This window comes from Neovison vison, chromosome 12, assembly GCF_020171115.1.
Source record: "Neovison vison isolate M4711 chromosome 12, ASM_NN_V1, whole genome shotgun sequence".
Lineage (NCBI taxonomy): Eukaryota > Metazoa > Chordata > Mammalia > Carnivora > Mustelidae > Neogale > Neogale vison.
Genome location: NC_058102.1, coordinates 17,378,865 through 17,399,799, shown reverse-complemented (window position 1 = coordinate 17,399,799; position 20,935 = coordinate 17,378,865). Strand labels below are relative to the sequence as shown.

The following is a 20,935-nucleotide window of genomic DNA, read 5'->3' as shown; positions in this document are numbered from 1 at the left end:
CCAGTCTGTCCTTTCCCACAGTAATGAAACCCCCCACATTTAGGGGGCCACCTGGCCACCCGAAAAAAAGACTATATTTCCCAGCCTCTCTTGAAGTCAGGTACAGTCATATGACTAAGTTCTGCCAACGAGATATTAGCAAAATTACGTTCCTTAAAAGAGAGCTATTGCTCTTTGCTTCTACTTTCCTGGGCCTCCTCCCGTCCTGCTGCTGGGACCCCTGCTGCAATACCCGGCAACCTCGCAGCCATGTTGTACCATGAAAGGGTAGACCCCACCCAGGGATGCTGGAGCAATGATGTCAGGAGCTTGCAACCCTGGGGACTCCGTGAGTGGAGCCTGGGTAGCAAGTCTGCACTGTCTTCCTTCCTTCTCTACATACCAGAGGAAGAAAGGAACAAAAGAAATGTCTCTTTTATTTCAGTCACTTTTATTTTGGGGTCTCACTTATCTTTACCTGGACAAAAGCTGCCTTTGTGATTGATATCCACTATGAAGACTATGAGTGACTCCTATGTTTTTGGGTTGAGTAACTGGGTAGATGTTGGCATTTAAGGAGAGGGTGAACTCTAGGGAAAACAAACCAAAAAGGCTGGGTGCGATTCAAGAGTTCTCTCTTGTTTACATCCAGACTGAGATGCATATTATACACCCACGAGGAGCTATTGACAAACAAGCAGCTGGATATTTCAGCGCAAGGCTCAGGGCTTGAGTGGGAGGCAGAGCTGAAGGTACAAATTTGGAAGCCATCGTAATGGGGTTGTACCTTCTCAGAAAGTCCCCAGCAACATTCTGGGGAATGCTGCAGGAAATGGCTTTACCTTCCCTGTTATTGGTACGCTACACTTTATACTGTAGATTCTTGGATAAAAATTGAATTTGGTTAAATCAAATTCCATTATACATGTCCTGGGCAAACTTGCCATTTCCAGAAGTCCTTTGTAAATTATTATTATTGGAATGCCAAGTTTCTTTCTGTTACTTTTTCTTCTTTGACCAGTTCAATTTGTCCACGTTTTGGTATTTTGATTTCTCCTCAACCATTTCTTTCTTGAATCTTCTTTACTAAAGTAAGAAAGAAGAATTTAAAACTTTATTTTAAAAATGGAAAGTGAAAGTCAGAGTGTTATAGGGGGATTCATATAATCTAAGAAACATGGAATTAGAGCATTGGAAAAGAACTTTCTGATCCAGACACCTGCCTGGAGTGGGTTCCGTGTGAGAAGTCACAGCACATTAGGGCTGGCAGGGACTTCTGAGGTCTAGTGGGCCAATGTTTCCCAGGTGCTGACTTATGGAATGGCACAGGGTTGCTGGGAATTTTTTCCCACTTACAAAACTTTCGGTGCTGGAGGTATTTACTTTTGACTCACCCAATCACAAATGGACAAACACAAACTTTATTCTCCATGGTCAAGTCCAAACTGGGAATTTTATTTTTAATTTATTCATTTATTTGAGAGACAGAGAGAGAGAGAGAGTTAGTGGAGGAACAGAAGGAGGGAGAGAGAGAGAGAATCTTAAGCAGACTCCGCACCAAGCATGGAGACTGACCCAGGGCCTGATCCCATGACCCCGAGATCATGACCTGAGTGGAGGCCAAGAGTCAGATGCTAAACTGACTGAGCCACGCAGGCACCTCCCTAAAGTGGGAATTTCTAGTGAATCCATATATAAGTATAATTTCCTATTGAAGATTTATGAGGTTTTCTTAAGGATAATGAATTTAAAAGGAAGCTTAATAAATTCCTAAATCTACTGAAGAATTTATGTGGTATGGACTGAATGATTAGGTCACCCCCCCAAATTCTTTGTTGAAACCCTAATCTGCACTGTGATGGTATTTGGAGGTGGGGCGTTTGGGCAGTAATTAGGTGGTCAGGATGGAGCCCCCATGATGGGATTAGTTCTCCTATGAGAAGACACCAGAACACTTGCTTCCCCTCTCTGCTTACTGCCCCGAATGCCCCATGTGGATATGGCAAGAAGGTGGCTATCTACAGCCAGGAAGCAGGCTCTCATTCCCTCACCGCCAGACTCCAGAATTGTGAGAAATAAATGTGTGCTCTGTAAGCCACCCAGGCGATGGTATTTTTGTGATAGCGCCCAGAACTAAGACACTATGCCTGGTGCGAGTTTGTCCACGCTGAGATGCAGACGCTCTCATAAGTGATGATGTGATTTTACTGAGCAGTGACCAAGAATTCAGATAATGTATCAATCCAGCTCTCATTTGACAGGTAAGGGAACTGAGGCCACCAGACACAGACATATATTCAACAAATATGTATGTTAACCAAACACACGGATGTCCAGATACACGCATACACACATACGCACATAGATACGTATTTGGAAGAGATAAGACTGGTGTGAGAGGGGTTGGATGTGAGCCTGGGTGGGTGCTGGGTAGTTGCGGGAGCCGGGCAGAGGTGGGGGGTGGCACCAGCTTGTCCAGTGACTGCCGAGTCACCCACTGAGTGGATGGGAGAGATGACAAATGGCACCGGTGGGGAAGGGGCGGCTTCCAAGAATCACACTGTGGGCTTGAGTGCACCTGAGTGTACAGCGGAAATGGAATGAATGGTAAGAAGGGGAGAAATCAACACACGGTCCCGTAAATAATTTATACAACCTCTTGAAGTGCTGGCTCGCTCCACATTCCACGCTCAATCTTTCAGATTCTTCCCCCACACCTGCTTCTCCGTAAGACGTCATCCGGGTGTCTGGAGGAGAGCCCAGGTGACACTCGGAAGCAGAGGAAACGGGGCCTGGGCCAGGTGTCCCCGCTGACTTTAAAGACTCCCCAGGGGGACTCGCAGGACTCCTGTGTCATGATGCCCATGGTTGTGATTTATTACAGAGAATGGGTACAGAGAAAAACCAGCTAAGGGTGAGGGCTTGTGGGGTAAAATCTAGAGGAAACCAGATACAAGTTTTAAGACTCTCTTCCCAGCAGTGACATAGGGAGGCACTTAATTCATTAGCAACCGGCTGTGACAACACGCGTGAGTCTATCAGGAAAGATTGCCAAAGCCCAGGAGGCCAGGGAGCTTCACCGGGGCTCCGTCACGTAGGCACCCCTGCCTAACACGTACTAAAATTCCAGACTTCCAGAGGAAGGCAGGTGTTCAGCATAAACCATATGGTTTATACCAAGATTTTGGGCACGGTAAGCCACTCTTCGTCAGTTCTGGGAATGGTGACAACCCTGCCTGAATCCATGTTCCCAGAGGCCAGCCAACCCTGCAGACAGTCTGGATCTGGCTGTATTAACTCCCTTCCACAGTGGGTCTTGGATCCACTTGTGTCTTCTCCATAGCTGGGTCCGTGATCACCGCATCACCGTGGGTTCTCAGTTCTGTCTCGGGCCATCGCTTTCCAAAGTCCTGCATATCCTGAACAGGCCATCGGAAGGGCTATGAGTGGCAGAGCAGGCCAGCGACCCAGCAAGACACAGCCCTCCCCCAGGGTTACCATCCTGAACCAGAGGCGTCCTCAACTGGGACTTCTTTCCATTCTTCCCCCTTATGGGAAAGAATGGCATGACCCTTCTTCTGCTTAGTATCCTACCTGCCCCTTGGGTCTGATCATCTGTCCACGGCTTGGTCCCAAGGCAGAAGGCAGGAAATGCCAGTGCAGGACCCTAGCATTTGAACTGCTTTCTCCACCTTCTTTTCTTTTCTCCTTCCCCCATGCCAATGAGCTGGGAACAGGTGGCGTCCCATGTCTTCAAAGCCACAACAGCATACTCAGAATAAACTTGGGCATCTGGGCAGCCAGGCCTGGCTGCTGTTAATGTGTTCATGAGAGCTAAAGAAATATAGAAAGTCCTTTTCTCTCTTGGGAAACATTGGCTTCCAGTGGTACTTGGAGATTCAAAGTGGATGGATTACTCTTTTGCTCTAGATGGGACCTTTCTTCCAGTGGGGAGAGAAACCTCATGGCCTGTGTTGGGCATGGATGGCTCAAAAGGTAGGTGAAATTTAATATCCACGCATTTCATTTCGGAGATGACAACTTCCATTTGTATGATGCTTTGCAATGGAAATGGGCTCTTACGAACACGTCACAGTAACTCAGTGGTAGTTGTACAGGTTAAAAAAACAGAGACAGAAAGAGGGCCAGTTAATGGTAGAACTTGGACTCACACTTATGTCTTTAGACCTTGGCATTCAATAAACTTCTTACTATATGATGTTCATAGTTAGCAATAAATCTTCCCTGACTTTTGTATTCTCTGGACAGATGACGATGTGGTTAAAAAAAGTCTGTTCTTTTTCATCCAGTGGGATGGGCTGAATCATGTCTGAATAACAACCCAAAGATGTCCACATCTTAATCTATGGAACCTATATATATAGGACCTTATATGGTAAAAGGAATTTTGCAGATGTGACTAAATCAGGGATTTTGAGATAGGGAAATGATTCTCATGATCTGGGTGGACCCTGTGTAATCACAATGGTCTTGGTAAGAGGGAAACAGGAGAATTTCAGGTGCTATGCTGTAGCCTAGAGAATGGAGGACGGGGCGACCAACTAAGGAATACAGGTGGCCTCAAACGCAGCTAAAAAAGACAAGGAAACAGATTCTTCCTAGAGCCTCCAGAAGGGATGCAGGCCTACTAACAACCTTGATGTCAGCCCCCTAAGATTGACTTTGGACTTCTGACCTCCAGAGCTATAAGATGATCAATTTCTGTCATTTTAAGCCACTCGGTTTGTGGAATTTGTTATGGAGGCAACAGGGCAGAATACATTCAGCATCCCTTCTTTTTTTTTTTTTTTTAAGATTTTATTTATTTATTCAACAGAGAGAAAGATCACAAGGAGGCAGAGAGGCAGGCAGAGAAAGAGGGGGAAGCAGGTTCCCTGCTGAGCAGAGAGCCCGATGCAAGGCTCGATCCCAGGACCCTGAGATCCTGACCTGAGCAGAAGGCAGCGGCTTAACCCACTGAGCCACCCAGGGGCCCGTCAGCATCCCTTTTTATGAAAGAATCCATTTGGACCTCTTGGGGAGCCGTCCTGCCCATTCTCCCGGTCCTTGCGCTGTGAGTGGGACTGATTCCGCCTTTGGCTCCAGGATGGAGCATGTTCTTGGGGCCTGGCCCGTGAGAACAGCACATTCTCTGTCCCTGGTGAGGGATGGGCAGGTGACCACAGCTGGGCTCACCAGGGTAAAGCACTAGACTCTTGCTGGGGTGGTCAGGAAGGAGGCATACATTTTCCACTGTCAATACGGAGCTGAAGCCGGGAAGCCTGCAGCGGCCACCTGAGAAGGAAAACACATAGGCAGCAGCAGAGTAGTGGGCTGGAGGGAGACATTGTCCTGAAGACATGGCTCGAAACCTTGAATCCAGTCACGTCTAAAAGCAGCTTTTCCCCTTGAAGATCCCAATTACAGGCTTCAAAGTCCCTTTTTGTTCATGCTAGTTGGGGAGTCAGATTTCTGATCCCCGATGTTCCTGACTAATATAATTACTGGTCAGGAGTCACCTAAGTCATATCACTTGATGATTAATTTTGTTGAAGTTTTATATTATTAAGCATTAATCTAGATAGTACTACTCAAGAGGAGGCGTGTCCTTGTCCAAGTGGCACTGACTTTATAATTAAAACCAAGGAGAAAATATGGGTCCTTTCTCGTAACAGTTGTCTGCTGGGACCTTGCTTTTCTGAGGCTTTATTGCACATGGCGAATGAGACCCAGGGAAGGGGAATAAATTGCTTCCAGCCACATGGTCAGCTGGTGGCAGAGCTGGGATCAGAACTCTTGCCCCTGTCTCCCGGTGCCACGTGCTTTCTCCAGCTCTCCGGAGAGGGCTCTCCATCCCATTTTCATGGCTCTAGAAATTCACACCCTGCTGTGTGCAATTAGTCCTCGCTGCTCTCTCTTGCATTCTCAATTTTGTTTTCGGAGCCCTAGGTTTATCATGATCATAATGAGATTATTTCACATCTTGAATATTAACAATGTGACTCCACAGAATAAAGTTTGGTTTCCAAGGTTATTGTTGTTGACTGCACCCATCATTCAACCTCTTTTGAGAAACATCCCTTTGAGGGCAAGACACGCATGCTGCCCCTCCCTGTAGAGGTCATGTTTCAGAGGATCTCCATTTGAATTCCTTATATTGGTGACACTGGCCTGACACACCTACCCACAGGAACCAAACTCATCTGATGATCCTAGAATCACCCTAGACTCAGGACAGGAAGGGATCTTAAAGCATACTTGTCCAATCTTTGTATTTGTTTGCTCAATGAAAAATTTTTCCTACAATTTAAAGACATCCTTTTAAAATGAAGACTTTATTATTATTATTATTTTTAGAGTAGTTTAAGGTTTACAGCAAAATTGAGGAGACGATAGAGATTTCCCATATACTCCTGCCCCCAGACATGCATAGCCTCTCCATTACCAACATTCCCCAGCAGTGTGGGACTTTTATTATTATCATCACTCCAATCTGTAGTTTATATTCGGGCTCCTTCTTGGTGGTATATATCCTGTGGGTTGGACGAATGTTGAATGACCTATATTTATCATTACGGTACCATACGGAGCCTTTCCAATGCCCTAAAAATCCTCTGTGCCCTGCCTGTTCATCCCCTTTTCCTTGCTAAGCCCTGGCAACCATTGATCATTTTACTGCTTCCGTAGGTTTGCCTTTTCCAGAATGTCATGTAGTTGGAACATACAGCATGCAGCCTTTTCAGACTGGCTTCTTTCACATAGAAATATGCATCACCCTTTGCATTTTCCAGTTGGAAAAGGGAGGCTCGAAAGTCAAGTATGTGTCAGTCAGAGTTCTCCGCTGAAGGCAACTACTCCCGAATGTTCCGAAGGAGCTCGGCCCTGCTGGGGCCCTGATTTTGGACGACTGGACTCCAAAACTGTGAGAGAGTGAATTTCTGCCGTTTGAAGCCACCAGACATGTGGTGATTTGTTTTGGGTGCCACAGAAAGTGAAAACACTGTCACTTGGCACAGACGCCAAGGTTCCTGGGAATGAATGTGGGACGGGGTCCTGTGAATTCACAGCTCCTCCAGAGAGCCAGACCCCTGGTGCTCTGCCTTTGCCACATAGCACTCAGGTCCGATATGGGCAGAGCCCAGGTCACTTGCTGTGTCTTAGCTGCAAAGCATGCTGGGAGCTGATATCCGTCTGGCTCCTCCCTGGAGTGGGAGGGTCTGCAGCCCTCATTGATGCTGGGTGGTTGTAAATATGACCAGTATCCTCTCCAAAGGGGCTCACCCAAACTCACCGTGTTGTTAGTCTACTTGGGTCGCTATAACAATCAGATTCTGTGGCTTAAATAATAGACATTTATTGTCCCACAGTTCTGGAGACCAGAAGTCCGAGACTGAGGTTCTGGCAGGGTTGATTTCAGGGAGGTCTCTCTCCTTGGCTGGTAGATAGCAGCCTTCTTATGGTGTCTTCCCAGGGCTTGTCCTCTGCGAGTGTGCCAGAGAGAGTGAGTCCTGGGGTCTCTGTCTCTTCTTATCAGGACAGCTGTCCTATTGGATTAGGGCTGTACACTATGGTTTCATTTAACCTTAATAGCTCTTTTGCTTTAAAGAGTTATTTATGGGCACCTGGGTGGCTCAGTCGGTTAAGCGTCTGCCTTCAGCTCAGGTCACGATCTCAGAGTCCTGGGATTGAACTCCGCGTCAGGCTCTCTGCTCAGTGGGGAGTCTGCTTCTCCCTCTCCTGGATCCCCTCCCCCTCACGTGCTCTCTTTCTTTCTCAAATAAATAAATAAAATTTTAAAAAATAAAGATTTATTTATCTGAGAGAGAGAGAGCCTGGGGGGAGGGGCAGAGATTGAGAGAGAGAGAGCGAGAATCCCAAGCATATTCCCCGTTGAGGATGGAGCTCGACACCAGGCTTGATTGCATGACCCTGAGATCATGACCTGAGCTGAAATCAAGACTGGACACTTACTCGACTACCACCCAGGCGCCCCAACTTTAATAACGCCTTTAAAGGCCTCATGTCCAACAGTTACACTGGGCATTACATGTCTGCATAAGAATTTTGGAGGATAATCCAGTCCACAGCAGTTACACAGTGGTTAGAGGTGTGCCAAGCTCTGTGCACTCACGTGGCTCTGAATCGATCTCTTAGCTCGTCCCCCATCAGACTGGGCCACGCCGATCACCATGTATCTAGAAAAGCAAGGATGCCCTTGTACCTTCTGTCATCCTTGTACCTTACTGCCTGGCAGGAAGGGGGCAGAGCAGGGGAGGAGATCGGCCAATTTCCCTATGACATTGGTAGCAAGCCGTAAGTTCCACGTCTCCATCCACACCTCGCAATCTATGTATTCGTAGCTCTTAGTGGCAAACAACGGAAACCAACTATAGCTTAGGTGGAGAAGGCATTTCTTGGCGGATTGATGGGTGGCTCGGAGAAGTGTGCTAAGAGGTCCGGGACATAGCTCAAAAGTCAGCAGGAAGAAGGACCGTGGAAGGCCATGATCGCAGTACACGGTCAGACCGGAGAGGCCTCCGCCACCACCGCAGCAGGATTTTGTGGAGCTACCACTCAAGAGGGTTGTCTGCTGTCCCTGCTTTTCTCCTCCAGCAGCTCCGGGCTCAGTGCACCAGGGTGGGCTCCTCTGACCGGTCAGACTTAGACCCGAGTAGTCCTCACAGCAATTCTAAAAATACGTGTTATCGTCCCCATTTTACAGATGAGGAAACTGAGACCCAAAGATGTCAGGTGACTTGCCAATGGCAAGTTTAGGTCAGCCTGACTCCAAAGCTCACGTTTAACTCCCAGTAACCACACCTGGTGCCTCAGCCCCACTGCTGGAGAAAGCACATGTCTACTTCCAGAGGGATCATTCCAGTTGCTCCTGCCAGCGATGTGTCCTCTTTTCACTCAACCCTTCCCAGCGTCCGGGAAGCGTGTCATTGACCACAAGCCCTTGCTAACTTGATGGACTAGAACAGTGACTTCTTGTTTTGGTTTGCTTCTCTTCAGCTGTTGAGGCTGACCATTTCCCCATATTTTATTATACACTTTTATTTCCTTTCCCTATGTGTGAAAAATCCCATCCATGTTTTTTGTTCATGTGTCTGCTGGGGTCTCGGCGGTATCATCTTAGTTGTTCACATGAACTCTTTACATATGGCAGGGAAGTTTAACTCTTTGTCTCTCTCTTTTTCTTCCCCCAATGACTATTTTCACCATATTTTTATTTCCTGTTTAACTTTGTTCACGTCCCTTTGACAAACAGGAGCTTTGCCCTTTAGGGTCACATATTTAACAATTATTTTTCAGGCTGCCCACGTAACACAAGGGACTGTTTCAGGGGGAAACCTCTGTATCGCTGAATACTTAGAGGAGTCCTCTCTTTCATGGCCTGCCACCTCACAGTACTTTTGGGTCAATAGGCTTCTAGGAATCCTTTCATCTCCAGAGAGAGGGTCAGGAGAGCCATGGGTTTTCACTACACCCTGGGGCAAGAAAAAAAAAACACAACAAAGGTGAATATTGTTTGCTTCTGTCATTGACTCATCCTCCCCTCTAGTCAACTATGTGCAGGCAGAGAGGAGAGACAGGCAGGGGCAACGCTAAAACCCTGGTTTAAAATTCACGGAGGTTTGACCTGCAGGGAGGAAAGGCTCTGACAGTGAGTGTGTCTGTGAGCACAGCGGCTGCTGAAGGCCTGAAAAGCTCTCCTTTAACTCCTTATTGCCCACTGCCCACCTGCACTGCCAAGCTCCCTTAAGGGTTGATCTTGATAAAGCATCATCTTGATAGGAAGTCTAGAGGAGGAGCTGTTAGACGTCTGGAGGACACAGGGACATGGTTGGTACACCATAAAGCAGGAGCCTTGGAGCCACGTAATGTGGCTTTTCCCAGCTGTGCTGATGGGAGCCAATCTCTTAATCTGCCTGAGGCTCAGTCTTATCATCTGTGTAATGGGATGCCACCTTGTGTGACTGATGTGAGGATTAGGGATGGTGCACGTCATGTACTTAGCAGAGTCTGGCATGTGGTTAGGTACGCAGCGGAAGCCCATTCTAATGCATCAGGGAGGTAATTGACAAGAACCTGTGGGTCATGTGCCGTGTGCCGTGTGCCCCGCGTGGCAGCACGTCAGTGTCAACTGGCCCCCCAAATCGGCCTTCATGGGCTTACAAGGTGTAGCCCAGGAGCCAGGATCCAGCTCATGAAATGACTCTGCAACTGTCCAACAGCGTGGACATGCTGAATTATGGAGTAAAGGCTTCGCATCTTACAAGCAGCAAGATACCTCTGCAGGTACCTTGGGTAGCTTAGGGAAAGTTTCCTAGAGGAAGTAGGGACTTGATTTGGGTTTTGTTGATTTAAGAAAGCTTTTTGCCTTTTATTAGGACGTTTTTTCCCCTCTGAAAATGAAAATAGCTATATGTTTTTCCTTTTTAAATATAATATTCTCTCTTCACAAAAATACTTCAACAATGCAGTAACTTGATTTTAAAAATCTCAACACGCAGGAATACCTACCACTCATGCTTGTATAACATGTATATAATGGGATATAAACGTAATTAGATTTGCTTATGTATTTCTACAAAAGCAAGAGCAAACATACACACTGTGTGGTAACGTCTTTAAGATTTGACCACTTCCTTTGTAGTGGCTGGAGTATTCCATTGTATTCAGGTTTTGTCCTTTTTCAAACCAAACCCTAACTGCTAGACCCTTAGGTGATTTTGGCACAACTACGGACATGAATATTCAAATTCTCTCAATCAATAGCTTAGTGATTTTAGTCAAATTATTGTTGGATCACTTTCCAGAAATGTTGTAGAAGTTGTATTGATCTCTCCACACTTCCATCATCAGTACATAAGGATTCTCTTCTCCCCACACCATTGCCAGCACTGGGTCTTGCTAGTATCTTACGGTTTCTGCCAGGCCGCAGGTAAAAATGGTCTCACTCATTGAATGTGTATTTCTAGACAAACCTGGGCCAACAATGTCATGCTAGGCATGGGAGAGATGGGGCCACAGCCCTCCCCTCACAGAGCTCAAAGACCACAGGATTGAGAGACATGAATTAAGCAGTTCCTGCAAAATTGTGAGGAGGGCTGTGATCATTTGCCTTTCTTAGGTTATCCAGTCAGGTCCTTAGTAAATGAGATAAAATGGGCCCGTGGAGGTTTTATGGTGATGTGACCTCATGTTTGTCAGCAGACCAAGGAGACGGCTGCTCTCTCTTGCCTCCGTTAACTCGTGAAATGATACAGATGAAGGAACAATGTTATGGAACACCCCGAGGGATTTTCTAGGGGAAACAGATGAAATCAGTTGGGCTTTTCTGGCCTCATTTCTATAACATCCTTGAAACCTTATCTATTATTAATGTCTAGAGGACTGCACAGGCCTATGGGAATTATACCCTGATGTGGCATGCTTTAATTACACAACATGGGATAAAATAATAATTGTATAAAATGGCGCTGGAACAACTGAGTATATGTACTAAAAAAAAAAAAAACCAAAAAACACAAACGAGCGAGCGAGAGAGACCTCTCCGCCATGCTCCCTTTACACCAGACAGCCAAATTTCACTCAACGCAGATCAAAGATTTCAATGTAAGGGCCAGAACCATGATGATTCAGCAGGAGAACACAGGAGAAAATCTTTGTGGCATTGCGTTAGGCCAAGATTTCTTTAACAGGACACAGAAACATGAGCCATCAAAGAAACGTTTACTAAAATGGACTTCAGTTTTGAGAACCTGTGCTCTTCAAAAGGCACACGGTGAAGAAAACAAAAAGGAGGGCTGACTGAGAGCAGACAGATGCAAAACACGTATGGGCTCATTCCAGAAACTATGAAGGATTTAGTGACATCACAACCGATCGTAAGAAATCATGGTTAAAATTTGAACAGACGCCATACGACAGAAGGTTTTTGAATGATTAAGAAACACATGAAAAGGTGCTCAGCATCACTGGTCATCACAGACAAGCAGTTAAGACGAAAGTGACAGGTCATGATATGTTCCAGCGGGACGGCTAAGGTTAAGAAGACGGACAGCGCTAAGTATTAAAAAGGATACGAGAGTCTCCTAGTTTGCTGATAGCGATACAAAAGGGTACAACGGTCACTTTGGAGGAGAGATAGACTGTGTCCTATAATGTATCCTAGGTATTTGCCCAAGATGAATGAAAACATTCGGAAACAGACTTGCTTGCAAACGTTCTTTGCGGTGCTGTTCATAGAAGCTAAATACTGGAAACTGTGCAAATGTGTGTCAGCTGTTGGATGGATGGACGAACAGATTGTGATAAATCCACACTGGGGAATACTACTCAGCAATGAAAAAGGAATTCCATATTAAGGTGAATGAATTTCAAAATAACCGTGTTAAGTGGAAGGAGCCGGCCATGGCAGGCTACATAGCACATGATTCCATTTCCACAGAATTGTAGAAAAGGCACATGGGTGGCTCAGTCAGTTAAGTGTCTGACTCTTCCATCCAGGTCTTGAGCTGGGGGTTGTGAGTTCAAGCCCTGCGTTGGGCTCCACACTGGGTGTGGAGTTTACTTAAAAAAAAAAAAAAAATCTAGGAAAGACAAAACTGTAGTGAAAGAAAGATGATCAGTGGCTGCCTAGAGCCAGGGTCTAAGCAGGAGATGGACAGCAGAGGGGGTGAGACGGAACTGCCTGGACATTGGAAATCGAGAAGGTATCTCAATTGCAGTCGTGGAGGTTATAAACCACTTATAATCACCTAACTTCAGTAAACTACATCTAGAGTTAATAGGTTTTATTTATGTATTAAAGCTGGGAAGAAAAAAAAATCAGAAAAAAATTGAACTTTCTTGGCTCCCTTCTTGTGTATTTCCTGCTTCGGTATGATTTCTATTTTGAATTATACGTGGGAGTAAGGTTTTCAGTTCGAGATTCTCAGTGTCTCCATCGGGCCCCCAGCACCAAAGCCTTGGAGGCCCTTTTGGTCACACGTTGGGGATGCCGATCACCTCCGAGACATCTGCTGCTATTGTCCTTCAGACTCTGTGTGACTTTCATGCTAGACTTGGGGCCCCAGAGTCTCTGGTGACACAGGGGCCACGGTGCTGGGTTCCTGACTCCCCTAGTGACCACAGATGCCTTCTGCCTCCCAGGACACAGGGTGGGAGGCACTCACACCTCTCTTCTGAAATCTCGCCCAGAGCCCTCCGCGCCCCTTTCTCCCTGGCCTTCCCTCTCCTATGGTTTTACATTTGTCTCCAAGAAAGTTTTCATCAAATCCCTCAGGCAGGTAGCAAGAAGCTGCTCCAAAGGGAGGGGTCGCGGAGCAGTGAAAGATACAGGAGAACAAACACAAGTGAATATTTCAATACATTAGCAGGCCTTGGATGTCAAAGTGTGCAGAAGAGGCTAATGTCCTCACTGGAGAGCAGCAGGAGGCGGGGGTCCTGGAAGGATGGGTCACGGGGGCACACGCAAGGGCTGGCAAGGGTGGAAAGGGAGACAAGCAGCGAAGGCACCCGGCAGTCATTGCATACCACGGCATCTCCCTGGCATCCTGCCCATCAAGGCAGCTGCGCCTCTAGGTCACACAGGTCCCCGTGGTCCATCCAAGGCCTCGGCTTGGCTGGCAGTCAAGCAAGGAGAAGAGAGGGGACTCAGGAGCCCCTGCTGCTGTCTGCTGTTGGGCTTGGTGACCTGGAAACTGCCAACACCGCTGTGTGACCCTGGGTATGTTAGGTCACCGTTCTCTGCCTCAGTTTCCTCCTCTGTATCATGAGGATAGCAGTGGCCCCCATCTGGAAGCAGGTAGGAAGGGGAAGCACATAAAATGCCTAGAACATGACCCGGCCCAAGGGAGCCCTGCGAACAGTGGCAGCTCCGTAGTCACCATGGCTGAGCCGGGTGTGGGGGTGGGCAGAGGCAGCGAGGTCATTGGATCCGAGCCGGAGAGCTTCCTTCTGGGTTGGTGCTGGGGAGTTGGCCAGAGAAGCTAGTGAGCGGAGTTCTGTGCTGTGCATGGATGGCGCACGGGAAGGTATGGGCGAGACCATGCAGGGGGCATTTGGAGTGGGGTCGAGCCTTGGAGTCCAATAGCCCTCTCTCCTCCAGAAGGGAAGGAGAGGAGCCTCTGGGGCCTAAACTGGGCAGAGGGGCAAAGGTAGCATCAGAAAATGAACAGAATGACGTGGATATTTCTTTCCTCTTCCTTTGTCTGCCTCATCCTTTCCTTCCTCTTTCCTTTTGTCCTTCTCTGTCTCTTCCCCTTCTCCTGCCCCGCTCTGCCTTCCTGTCTTTCATCCCTACCTTGTTCCAAAAAGCCTGCAAAGAGGAGTCTGTCCTCTGAGCTGTATCATGAGTAACCCACTTGTGTACTTGCGGTTTACCTACCTGTAGACAATCTGCACCTATGATCACCGCATGCCGTGGGCAAAAGGTTTTTGATTCCACTCCACAAATATTTACTGTGTTCTGGCTAACTGAGCGTACTTTGTGCTGGCGGCGCCCGAGAGATGCAAATGGGCAAGGCCAGTCCTCAGAGGAGCCAGTCGGGGAGCCCCTGGCTGATGTTGGCAGAAGACAAGCCGCCCTTTCCCAAGGATGGTAAAGAGCTCTCTGTCTCCCAGTGGCCTGGGCCCACTGCCTTCTGCAGCCCAGTGCAGAAAGGGGCATGGCTGCCAGTCCTGCAAGGTCTCAACAAGACTGTACATTGAAGGCATGGCCCACGGGAACGGGTCAGAGCCCAGCCTGCAGGTATGGGAGGGCTTGGTAAACATCTTTGGGCTCACTGCTGACAGCTCGTGTGAGCTGAGTTTCTGATTTCACATCCATTTCTTCCTTGGCTGTGAGTTTTCCAAGATTATCCGTACACACAGAACTTCCCCCTTAATGTGTTTTTTCGGACCACACCAGGCTTTGAAACGGTGGAGTGGGGGTACGGGAGGGGGTGTTTATTTGTATGTTGTTAATTCAGACAGAGGATGTTTCCAGCCTAACAATGATGCAAGCTTTAACCGGGTCCCAGGATGAGTTCAGTGCTGGTTTGCTAGAGCTCTCTCGGCGTTAAAGGGAATTAAAAAAATAAGGGAAAATAAAATCTGAAGAACAAGGAAGGGGGAGTTTGCAGTCAGGAAGACTGTTCTCCAAATAATTTAAGCTCTGACTTCCTGGCATCGGCGTGACGTGGAGCCGACTGTGACTAGTTCCAACCGATAAATGATGAGCAGAAGTGGCACGTGTTTCTTCAGGGCTGGATCACTGAATCGTTCAAGTGAGGCCTTCCAGAGACTTCCTCTCCTCAGACATGGCAACCTGCATTGTTCCAGGTGGGGGCTGCTTTGGCCTCATCCTTGAAAATGCCACAAGGACAGCCCCTCAGCTGGCACACCACAGATGTGGTGGAGTGAGATGTAAACCCTGGTTGTCTTAAGCCGCTGAAATTGCAGCATGTTTGTTAGTGCAGCATAACACGGCCTGTCCTGACTGGTACATTGGGAAAACGAAAACCCTGATCTGAGAGGCAGGCCTTCCTTATCTTCTCTTCAGAATTCAAAATACCAAAACTTCTCCCTTCTCCTCAGTCTTATCAGGAAACACTGTGTGCTTTATCTGGTCAATATTGATCATGTGGCATGAGTCAAAAAAAGTTTTGTTAGAACAGAAATGTACAGAAAGCAACGAGTCCATTTGTGGTTGGGGAGTTTACAGTGTGACTGGGGGAGACAAGAAATGGTACCTTTCCCCTCACCCGTAATGTGGATAGAACAACAGAATCCCATGACCGTTACGGTACTTTGGAGGTGATCTAACTTAACTTTGTAGCCCAAGAAGGCATTACTTCTACATCTCTGACTTAGCTGTACCTGCCCCATACCAGTCATGAAGCTGAGCACAAGAAAGAGACAGAGGTGAATGAAACCCAGCCTAGTGGGTGCAGTGACCCAAGAGGGGTTTGGACCTGGTGCTCAGAGCACCAAGGAGGAAAGCAGCTACTTCAGGTGAGAAATCAGGGAAGGCTTCTTGGAAGAGGTGGTAGTTTACCTATGAGAGGTTCACCTCTCCCTGTATGTTTGGGCCAATTCCTGCCTGATTGTGGGAATACAAAAATGGATGTTGGGCATGGCTCACCACCTTCTCCACCATTTGGGCCAACTCAACCCTCCACGACCCACCAGAGATTACACTTCTCGGCCCTGTGACTTCTCAGACTGCCTTCTGCACAGTCAGATTTTTGTCTACATACAGTGTGGTCTCTGCCCTGGATGGTGAGACCCTAGTTGGGTGATCCCTGCTTGCTTTGTAAAACCAGGAATTAACAGGAGAGTGTGGTGTTCTAGGCAAAGCTCTCCAAGTGCTCATCTAACTGTCCTCCATGCAAAGAATCCCTGCCTTGGTTGGGGTGTGTGGCCATGGGTTCACCTCCCATCCCCAATCTCCTCTGGGGAGAATCATTGAAGAATGACTTTGTTCTGGACTGTTCAGCTCGGCAGGCTTTATCAAGGGACTCATTCACAAGTGAGTACAAATTAATACAGTACATAGCAGTTACATAAATATCGTGCTGTAATTGATTGTTTTCTGTAATCAAAGACAAGGCTGCTGACTTTGTTACTTTCCCTACCTTACAGCTCTGGGAGAAGGGAACTGAGGTGGTAGAGGTGGGTTTTGGTGCATGGGTCTGTTTGCAAGTTGTGTCTGATGTATTGAGAAGAGGGGAAGACCCCTTGCATTCAGATTCAATAAATATTTATCAAATGCCTCACTTATTATGTAAGTGAGAGGCACTGAAAGGCATAGTATCTTAGTTCATTACAAATTAATAGTGTTAATAGTAGTAACAATTTGACAATATGACACAAAAGTTAGTCTTTACAATCACGTATTTCCCCCTGGCAGATACTGTTGGAATTTAAATAATCCTTTAAATTTTAAAAGCCCAGTGTAAACTTACAGGGAAAACAGTGTAACAGTGTAAACAGTGTAAACTTACAGGGAAAGTAAAAAGACATGGCAGCCCCCATCTCTTGGCTTACAGAAACCAGAGGGCAGAAGAACTGAGCATCTGCAGTCCTCGTGTAGGTAAGTGGACTGTTTCCGAAAGTCAGAACAGGGTAGGGGAGCCAGCGGCCAACACACTATTTGCCTGCATCCACTTTATTGATTGCTGAACCATTTAAATGCATGGCATTGGAAATTTTCAAATTACTTTCCACAATACAAGAAAGCAACGCCATCTTTCCATTTACCTGCCAACGCTAAGGCCGGCTGGGTTTTTTCCATCAGTTGTTTGCATTCGGAGGAGAGTGACTTCGTGGGGGCAACCTCTCACTTCCCCTCTGCTGGGACTCCAGAGTACTTGGGAGAATTTGAAGTGAGCTCTACCCCTGGGGAAGCCAGAGTTTTCAAAATCCGCCAGCAAGCCCCTTTTGCCTTGTTGGTGGAGACACTGCGTAAATCCCCGGGGAAAGCTCAGGTGTCGCCTGACCCCGACTAGTGCAGTTTCCCTAACCTTGACCCGAAGTCAGCCGTTTTAAACTCCTTTCCAAAACGTCGCTCAAGCCAGGCTGTGGTTTGAAAGAAAAAACGAAACCGCCCGTTTTGAGCGTCGGCAGAAGGGCACTCACTCCCTGGGGGCTGGGAGCAACTTCCCGACCCCCCTCGCCCCCACCGCAGGGATCTGAGATAATCGCGGACCACCAGACCCCTTTCCGCTCTCGGTGCCCAACGCGCTCGCTGCCACTTCCCTCCACAAACGCCGGCAGGAGTGGGTGGCAGCACCGAGGCGATTTTATTCGCATTTTTTTCCTCCGGGTTTTGTCATGGAAACGCTGACACAGCCTCCAGACGGCTGCCGAGCCCGGCCGGGGACTGAGGGCTTTTGGGACCCTGCGGGAGCGCGGCTCCGCACTCCCCGGGAAACAGCTGGACGCGACCAATTCCCGGGCAGGGGCGGGGGGAGCGCGACGCTCCGCCCCGGCGCTCGGGTCCCTCCCTCCTCCCGGCTCTCCGCGGGCGCCCTCCCCTCGCCGGGGGCTGCGAGTTGCATTTGGTAAAACCCAGCCCGGAATATATAGATCATTGGAGCGCAATGAAGTAGGCTTTGGAGAGGAGGGAGGGGGTCCGGCCGACAGCCACAGCGGCCAGCGCAGCGGCGGCCGCGGCACCATCAGCGCTCGCTCCCCAGCCGCCCGGCCCGCGAGGAGGCAGCGCGGCGGCCGCCGGCGGGAGCGGAGGCGGCGGCGGGGAGGCGGAGAGGAGCGGCAGGAGGAGCAGGAGCGCGCAGCCGGCGGGTCCACGCATCTCGGCACTTCCAGAGCAACTCCGCCGCCTTCCATACCCCTGCCCGGGGCTGCGGGCTCCGCGAGCGGCCGCGAAGCCCTCCCGATCGTTCCCCCACCCCGAGCCCTGCCCAGCCCTGCCCTGCGCCTCCTGGACTCCGCTCCGCGCTGCAGGGTCCCGGCTCCTGCGCCCCGGGCGCGCCTCCCGGACACCCCGGTCCCCGCAGCCAGGACAAAGCCATGAAGCCGGCGCTGCTGGAAGTGATGAGGATGAACAGAATTTGCCGGATGGTGCTGGCCACTTGCTTGGGATCCTTTATCCTGGTCATCTTCTATTTCCAAAGTATGTTGCACCCAGGTAGGGGGCGCGTTAGCGTGGTTTTGTTGAATATATATATTTTTTCCGCTCTCGCGCTCTCGCTCGCTCACTGGCGCCGGGTTTCTGCCTCTTCAACCTTACCTCTTCCCTCTCAGCCGCCTCGGGGCTCCTTGCTGCCCGGTCTGCCGGGGTCGCCGAGTCGGGATGGAGAGGAGGAGGGAAGACGTGCTCACCTTCCTCCTCTCTTTCGGCTCCAGGCTGGAGGATGGGAGCAGGAGGGGCGGTAGTTTTTTTCTCCCCTCTCTCCCTTTTCTCTTTGTGTTTCTTGTCTGTCTGTCTGCGAGGTAGCAAAGCAAGGTAGAGAGGTTGTGGGCAGCTCCTGGTGGGGGGGGCAGGTATGAAGAGAACGCAACTCCTCGTTGATGCCGCGAGCTGAGGACGAAAGGGCGCCGGGAGCCTGCGCCCTGCGCCTGGGCGCGCTGCCTGTTCCTGGGTGGGGGGCCCGGGGGCGAAGGCTGTGCGCCCCGGCGAGCTCGCCAGCCCCCGCCGCGAGCTGGGGAGCCCGAGGCTTAGGCTCCCACGTGTCCCGGGCTCGGCGCCGCGCGGAGGTGTGGGGAGAGGTTGGGTGCCCGGCGCTGCCCCTCCACCAGGCTGGGGAAGGGGGCGGGCGCCCGCTGTTTGTCCCCGGGGTCTGGCTCCGCATTGACCTTGCGGCTGGTGCCCTGGGGCCTGCTTCACCCTGCGCCCCCACCCCAGCGGCTCTCCCGACTCCGTGCTGGTTACGGCCTCTGGGTCACGCCTTGGCCGCAGCAGTTTTGGAGGAAACTTTGGCCGGGTCCTGGGCTGACCGTCAGGTTGCTTCCTCCATTCCTGGATTCTGAGCATCCGAAGTCCCCTGGAGGGCCCCCGGGCCTGTGGCAGTGAGCCCCTTTCCCTCTCCTAACCTCCCCCCTCACCAGCCCTCGGGAGCTTAGACAAGTTCCTCATCCGAAATGTGGATTGGGGGAGGATCGAGGCTCGCCCCTTCCTAGGGGCGCGATGGAAAGTTTGGGACCCGAGGAGGGAGGGGCGTCTTTGAGCGCGGCGGCCGGGGTTCGCAGCTCGGCCCCCAAGCCCAACAGGTAAGGCTTCGGGGCGCCCAAGGAGTCTTCCGGCCGCGCGGATCTCCCTGGGGAGCCGTGGTATGCCCTTGCCACCTCACCCCCGGCAGGCCCCCACTGGGCCACACTGGCTCCGAAATCCATTTTTTCTACGCCTCCGAGTTGCCTTTCTCAGTATAACCACAGCAATAATTTGCTTTTATAATTGCAAGGAGGGAGCTGGAAACACATTTCCTTCCAGGGAAATGGGGTTGGTGTGTTTCTTTTTGACCCCCCCTCCCCCGGGGTTTCCTTTCAGTGTGTATCTAACACTTGGAGCAGACGCAGCCCCGAATTCTTCTAGCCTGCTTTTGGGTGGGTGGTAGAGGAATGAAGCTGTTCTTTCCATCAATCAGGCCGGGCTGCCGGTGTGAGCTTCCTTGACAGCGCGGGCCGGCGCGGCCCCTGCGCCCTGCTCCCTGCTCCGCCCGCCCGGAGCAGTTGTTAGGGCGGCCACAGGGCCAAGGATATGGTCTGACACTACCACACGTAACCTCAGGACATCCGAGCCAGCCTTGTAAAAGATGGCTTTTGTTTGCCGTTGGGTATTTTTAGTTCCATGTCAGCAAACTGCAGCCGTGTTTGTCTCCTCACCCAAACCGGTGGTTGGGAAACTTCTAAGGGAATTTAAAAATGGACCTCGCTTATGTTCTGGGCAGCCTGGGGTGGTTGCAGCGGGCAGGGCCAGACAGACAGAGGCATCCTGGAAGCCAGGCCAGACTCCGCCCCAGAGACTGGGGGACTCCGTGGTGTGCAAGCACACTGGGGCTCAACCAGTTTAAACAAAGGGCCGAATGATTTGGTCTAGACTCTAGACATGTGTTTAGGTCACTTAAAATTTGCCTGGATGGAACATCCCAGGTAGTTCTCTGCAGAAATGCCTGGAACAAGGATAGATCTTCTGACTCTATCAGGAATGTACTTGAGCCTCTCTGTACCTGTTAGTGGTCCAGGAAAAGACTAATAATACCAGTGCCATCCATGCTTTTCCTGCAGCCTGGGCTTTGCTTTTCTTGTCTGAGAATTAGGAAATAACTTTCTAACCAGAGACACCAGGAAGAAACTTTCAGCTTGTAATTGGCACTTTGCTAAAATTTCCATCCCTGGTTTACAGTGTCGGCTTGAAAGTGGCGCTGGTCTTTTCGGTCTAGCCTTTGGAAATCAGGGACAGAACTTTTTCTAAGGGTGCCCTGATAAGGATCCTCTGTCGTGG

The 20,935-nt window shown here is 49.6% G+C and overlaps 1 protein-coding gene across 2 annotated transcripts in view; it reads left to right on the top strand.

Moving 5' to 3' along the window:
- The first annotated feature begins 18,240 nt into the window (after positions 1–18,240).
- Positions 18,241–20,935, top strand: part of CHST11 (carbohydrate sulfotransferase 11) — a 259,625-nt gene continuing 256,930 nt past the window's right edge. Inside the window, exon 1 of one of the 2 annotated variants that reach the window (XM_044229204.1) lies at positions 18,241–18,607. In XM_044229204.1, coding sequence (XP_044085139.1) covers positions 18,505–18,607 — 103 coding nt within the window. In that variant the 5' untranslated portion in view covers positions 18,241–18,504. Of the gene's footprint in view, positions 18,623–20,935 lie in introns of both variants that reach the window. The other variant, XM_044229203.1, reaches the window with a different exon arrangement.